Source organism: Schistocerca piceifrons, chromosome 9 (genome assembly GCF_021461385.2).
Source record: "Schistocerca piceifrons isolate TAMUIC-IGC-003096 chromosome 9, iqSchPice1.1, whole genome shotgun sequence".
Lineage (NCBI taxonomy): Eukaryota > Metazoa > Arthropoda > Insecta > Orthoptera > Acrididae > Schistocerca > Schistocerca piceifrons.
The window spans coordinates 61,385,538-61,392,492 of NC_060146.1; the positions used below are offsets into that span (position 1 = coordinate 61,385,538).

At 41.3% G+C, this 6,955-nt stretch overlaps 1 protein-coding gene across 1 annotated transcript; it reads right to left on the minus strand.

Moving 5' to 3' along the window:
- Positions 1-1,047: 1,047 nt before the first annotated feature.
- Positions 1,048-2,449, minus strand: LOC124717091. The gene is made up of 2 exons (XM_047243796.1): positions 2,132-2,449; positions 1,048-1,553 (listed from the first exon to the last, which is right to left on the minus strand). Exons 1-2 carry the CDS (start codon positions 2,432-2,434, stop codon positions 1,326-1,328), a joined length of 531 nt encoding a protein of 176 aa, XP_047099752.1. The 5' UTR covers positions 2,435-2,449; the 3' UTR covers positions 1,048-1,325.
- Between the last annotated feature and the right edge of the window lie 4,506 nt (positions 2,450-6,955).

Here is a 6,955-nt window from a genome sequence, read left to right on the forward strand (position 1 = left end):
CCTCTTGTTGTATGTGACAAGATGTGGTTTGAACATGGTGGTGCACAAACCCACTTTGGTGTTAATGTCCACGAGCACCTGCGTAACATGCACCCTCATTGCTGGATTGGAAGGGGAGATCCTCACCCAAGGCCAGCATGACTGCCACGTCTCACATCTCTGTATTTTTTCCTCTGGCGTTACATTAAGACACTGATCTATGAAACTGCCATAGAAATGGATGAAGACCTGCTCACTATGGTCCTAGCTGCTTGTCTCTTGCTACAACAAAGACCACACATCTTTGAGAGAGGGTGGCAGAACCTTATGCACCATTGTTTTGCATGCATTGAGACTGGCACTCATCACTTTGAGCAGTTACTATGAGCTGTGCTGTTGTTATGCAGTGTATGCTACGGATGTCCGTAACACAATAGATATGCATTTCTGACCATTGGTTCCCAATCTCAAAATAATCAGTTGTAGACCCACTGTCACCTGTTTCAATTTGACCAAAAAAATTTGTATAAAAGTATTATTAATTTAATAGTACCCAGTTCAGTAGAGTCAAATAAGTTATAACAGTATGTTGCTCTCTAGACATTATTGCAAACATGACACCCATATTTCAAAAGCTGACCTTTTTTCCCATTTCATTTACATACTATCTGCACTGATTTCGATCTCCACCTGCCCAAATAGCCACATGTATTAGAGTGCCACTTTAGGGTTTCAGGGAGGTGCACTAATTCTGGATTGAATCTGCCTGGCAAATTAATCGTGACAGTCACAGTGCCAGCCAGCCTGGATGTGGCTTTTATGCAGTTTCCCACATCTAAGTAATGCCAGACTCGTAACATATGCTACCTCACTTACAATATTCAGGAACAGTTCAAAAACACTCTCACACATTCACATAGATAACACTAGATACAAACCAATGAGTTAACAAATACTGTCTCAGAGGAGGGGAAGGGCTGGCATCTGGCCACTCTCTACAACTAACATTGCTGAATCCAGGATTGATGTGCAGACTCTGTGCACACATGGAATAAAAGAAACAAACAATAAAGAAAGACTGATTCTGATTTTTTAATTTACAAACAGGATTCATGGATACAAAAATGAATTGGTAGACTATGGAATGAATCAAGTTTCTTATTAAATGAGTACAGACCCTTCAGATTTCAACACACTGAAGTCCATTTCTAGCTTGGTAATGATCCCACTCTCTCTTAATTTCATCAATCAGGTCCAGAACCTCTCCATACCCTTCAAATAGGTTCCTTGCCACCATCACAGATTCAACAATCATCTGCAGACCTTGGCCCAAGTTGGCCTTGTCACTATTTAAGAAAAGGGCCAATTGCTGCATGAAGCACTCGATTTGCCTCCCGGTAAGACTTATCTTGGCAATTGCAGCTCTCAATCTCCAGAGCAGTCGGCAAACTCTGGCCTGTTCGGGGTCCATGCTCTCGAACACACTTTCTGCCATTTGGTTCATCATCTCTTCCAGGAACAGCTGCCCAACCGTCTTCCAGAATCCTGCCATCATTCAAGTTGGAAGGTTTTACCTGCAAGAAGAGGAAGAAGAAGAAGATGATGACAGACATTAGGAGCAGTTCAACAGCAAATACTGCATTTCTGAAAATCCAGTGGTGCACAGTAATTAAAGGTTCCCCCATCCACAAGATACTACTATCTTAAGTACTGCTACGAAAGAGATCACACTCACAAAGAGGCTGCTCTGGCACTGATAAACAGCAAAAATCGCTAAACTGAAACAGGGTTCCTTGGAAGAACAGCATTCCTTTCTGATTCTACAGAGACAGCAACAATTGCACAAACTCAGTATCCATTTTTATTACATGACATCTTTAAAGCCATGGATCAAGCATTCTAAAAGCATCTGGCTTGGTACCACATAAACTTTTACAAACATAAGTATGATTAATATGTGGATATCAAACAAAATGTGTGATTGGGCTGACAATTTCTTAGAAGTGAGGACACAGAATGCTACTTTGGACGGTCATCAATATAAGCAGTAGTAACTTCAGGCATGCCCCATGTAGTAACATGGTTCACGTTTTCCATCGCACTTCAGAGTAGACCGGGAACTGTCTCATAGGCATGCCCGATGTGAACTCACTGGGCACGGCCCCTGCGGCCTGAGTTGTTGTTGTTGTTGTTGTTGTTGATGTTCCGCTGGCAGAGGTCGCGGCCGAATTCTCGCGTGCCCTCTGGTGGACGGGACTCTATTTGCGGCAACTACCGTCCATGATGCACCGTGCCGGTGTGCGCCTCCCGCGATCTTTCTGGTGGCTACTGCCCCCAGGTAGTTTTGGAACTCTTGTTGTTCATATTGTACAAGATATCCGTAGTTAAGTGTCAGTCTCAAAATGCTGTGGAAAGAGAAACACTGTTCAGAATTGGTCAAATCTGAATAGCACATTATTGACACAGGGGGAAATGTCATACAACAACAAAAAATGAAACTTTTATCAACAGATGACACTGTTAAGTGCCTTAATGTAAATGAGGTTGGCTACAAATGACAGATGAACCACAATATGGCAGCAGTGGTTTCAGATTTTATATTACACTCCTCCTGAAGCAAAAAACCACATAAAAAGCAAAATGACATTTTTTTTTCTAATTTTTGTGGGACTGGCACAAGACCTGGTCAATATACTGTCCACCGTTTTCTGCCACAGGTTGAAATTGAGAAATAGCATGTTCCACAACAGATTGAAGTGTCTCAGGGATCAGGCTCAGAATGCATTGCCCCACGCATATCTTCCATCTGGCTATGTTTGTGATTGGAGCACTGAACACATCTTTTAGGTAATCCCACAACTAGAAGTCACAGGTGGTCAGAGTGTAGCGAAATGAAGGCTGATAATTCTAGCACATCCAAAATGCCTCTATAGCAGCTGCTTCACTGGCTATGGAATTTGCAGAGGAGTGCCATCTTGCATAAAAATGATCCTATTCACACACCCACACTGTTGCAGGGTTGGAATGACGTTGGTGTGCAAAAGACTCTCAGTACCAGTGATGGTACAGGTAACAGGACCATAGGACTCATCTCCTCAAAAAAATATGGCCTAGTATAAACGATGCTGTCAATCTGCACCACACAGCCACCTTTGCAGAATGAATTGGTACTGGCTGATAAGCGTGTAGATTTTCTCTTGCCCATATTCTGTAGTTCTGCATATTGACATGTTCTTGGCAATGGAAACGGGATTCATCTGACCACAGAATGTTTCATGGCCATTCACTATCCACTTCCATGTGAGCAAGAAATTCCAGAGTGGACGTTTGTCTTGCTGGAAGGTTAGCAGGAAGCAACTTCTGAGCATGGGTGATTTGGTACGGACAGCAATGCAGGATATTCCAAAGAATTGAATGCACCGTGCTCACCAGCATGTCCAATTTCCCATGCAGTGCATGTTTGCACATTACCACTCCACCCCTTCTACAATGCTGTGGCCACATCTTTGACAGCCATTGGATCAACTGTTTTGTTCCCTCTGACACAGTGCACATGAAGAGAACATGTCTTCTTGAATTTTGTGATCATTTTCTCCAGACACTTAGCAGACATCGGACCAGTGCATTTTTTCATACCCTTGAGTGTCCAGAACTTCTGTAGCACTGCTTGCACACTGTCACTGTCCTTGCGAAAGAGCTTCGCCAGCAGCGTGTGATCTTTCATGGAGACAGTCATGTTGAGGGTCTCGAACGCAAACTGAGAAACAACCGCAAACAACATGTCTATTGATGTGCATATTCTGACACTTACAGCACTGTCTATTGGTTGGTCTAATTTTTGATAAACTTTTCTCTTGATCCGTGACCTTTTCCGGTGCCTCAATAATATTCAGTTCAAATTTGATGTCATTCTGAGCAGTGGTTCTCTTTCTACAGCATTTTGAAACTGGAAATTTAACTGTGGAAAGCTGCACATTGGTGACCTGACAGAAAATATTAAACTAACCTCAGACTTTTCACAGATGATGTAGTTATCTATTATGAAACATTCCCTGAAAAAAGGTGCACAGATATCCAATCAGATAAGATAACACCTCAAAGGGGTGCAAAGACTGGCAACTTGCTTAAGATGTGCAGACCTGTATAGTTATGCACATAACAATATCAAAAAGTGTGATATCCTGTGACTACAATATCGATGATTCACAATTAGAAACAGTCAACTGGACCAGTTACGTGAGTGTACCAATTTGTAGGTATATGAAATGTAACAATCACATAGGCTTAGTCATACGTAAGGCAGGTGGCAGACTGCTTCATTGGAAGGATACTGGGAAAATGTAGTCAGCCTACAAAGGAGACTGCATATAAAACATTTGTGTATCCTATCTTAGAATGTTGCTGAAAAGAGTGGTACTTACGTAAAAAATTACTAACAGAGGTTGTTGAATGTACGAGGGTGACAAGTATTTATTTACAGCTCATACAAAATAGATATGGGTTTCAAAGTTTTACTCACCTTCAAAGTAGTCACCAGAATTGTGTATAACCTGTTGCAAATGATATGGAAGTTGTAGGATACTCTTAGCAGTGCCAGTTGTGTTGACAACTTCGAGCGATGGGTCTATTGCCTGACAAATTTGTAGCAGTTCTGACGCTAATGCCGTGAAGTGTTTCCTTCAGTTTAGAAATCGAGTTGAACTCACAAGGGCTTAAGGGTCAATCCATACCAAGTGGTCGAAGAAAACAGTTATAGGTTGCTTGATTATTTCAGAAAAATTTCATCTTTGCTGAGTGAATTCCACAAACTTTAGTAGTCAAAATATTTTTTTAAAAAATTATTGTTTATTATTTTGAAATGGCAGCCATACTTGTTCCAGGCTGCATGTGTTTTTTTGTATTTGCAAGCATCTACATTTTTTACAATTATTCAGTAGTAGATTGTCGAAAGCTTTTCAGATGAAATGCACTTACTTCAACATACTCTGGGCTACAAATTAACATCATTATCACTTAGCTGAATGTACTTTTTAATATATTTTTAATAGTTCAAAGTTATCAGCCACAAATAAAAAAAAACTCAATTTTTGAACAGTTGTTTTGATTAATTTCTCAGCTTAAGCATTTTTTCTGCTATTATACTGAATAGTATAGTTACTTTATAATAGAGTATCAATGGTGAGCAGTGTACACTTAAAAAATATACTATTCCAAAAAATAGATTTTTTAATTTTTTTCATTTTGTGGCCTGCAATATCTTTTTTGGGGGACCAGATAGAAATATGAAAATTTCATCATTAATAGACCTTTATGATATCAAACTTCAGTATAAATTTAACAATGGAAAATCCAGGATGGAATCTAACAATAGCAGAGAAGGAAAGTTGCTACTCACCATATAGCGGAGATGCTGAGTCGCGATAGGCACAATAAAAAGATTCACACAACTAAAGCTTTCGGCCATTACAGCCTTTGTCAGCAGTAGACACACATAGAAACACGCACAAACACACACACTCACATAAACGCAACTTACATACACATCTGCAGTCTCAGAGAGAGCTGAGACCATACTGTGAACAGCAGCACCAGTGTGTCACTTTTTTATCCATGCATTCCACTTTTCAAAAAGGACAGGAACAGGAGTTGTGTGATTTCCACATATTAATCTCATGTCTACCTACACTCAGGTGTTGTAGCTGTAGCTGGAAGACTGACCACGGGCAGTCTGGCTTGCATGGAAAGGCAAAACTGTGTGGACAAAGAGACCAGAGAGTAGCTGGCAAGCAGACTGTGCCTATGGAAACGGAAACATATTGCAAATGTAAGCTGATAAGCACATCCTATCAAAATTTAGTCAGCACCCAGAGACATACAAGTAATATTTTATACTGCCACCAAGAACCTTGATACTGGTCTCAGTGAAGAAGACAGTCCACATGTCTCTCAGGTATTTCATACCCAGCCATTGATAGTTAGATCTCATATAGCTACCAAATTGCGGCAATGTTGACTGCTATATTTCACACACTCTTCTTAATAGTCGACATGCATACTTCATAAGTGTGCATACAGTGCGTGGCAGAGGGTACCCCGCACCACTACTACTCATTTCCTTTCCCGTTCCATTCACAAACAAAACAACGGAAAAACGACTGTCTGTATGCCTCAGTGTGAGCCTGATTTCTTATCCCAGAGACATACTACTGTACTCAGTTTGGCTGATTTACTCACGGTACAATAGGGTCATGAAACCAGCAATGTATTCCTGCAGCTGTGTGTACAAAGGTTTTATCATCTTGGATGATGTAGAAGAAAGGCCAACATCACCAAAAATATTGAAATAAAAATTTTGGTTCATGTTCATGGTAACCTGAATGAGTGATCCAAACTCATTCTATGAGGAAGACCCTCAGTATATCGTACAACCACATCTGGCTTATGTACACCCTTCAAATACATTGGTTAAATGCCCCATTGGGGCGTCAGACAGTGGAAACTCCAGGCTGGAATATCAACAGTGTTAGGAAAAGGACAGATCGCTATTCACCATAAAGATGACCCAATGAGTTGCAGACAGGCACAAAGAAATGACTGTTCCACATTACAGCTTCTGGCAAAAGCTCTCTTCAGCAAAGGATACACACAAACACACATTCACACAAGCAAGCACATCTCGTGCACACATGACCGGCTACCACCAGCATCTCTGACTGGAATGCAACTGGCATGTGAACAGCAATCTGGAGTGGGACAGGCAAGAGGGAGGGATGGCAGGGTATGGGTGAGGAGAGAGAGGAGCACTGTTTGGTGGGGCATGCAGGGACTAGGGCCCACCAGGAACAGTGTCGGCAGGTGAGGTGTGGGGAAAAAATCAGGTAGTGGAAAAGGAGAGCAACAGAAAAGTGAAAAGGACAAGTTAGTACACTGGCAAAGAGCAGCACACAAGAATGAGGGGATGTCAAAAGGTAGGAGG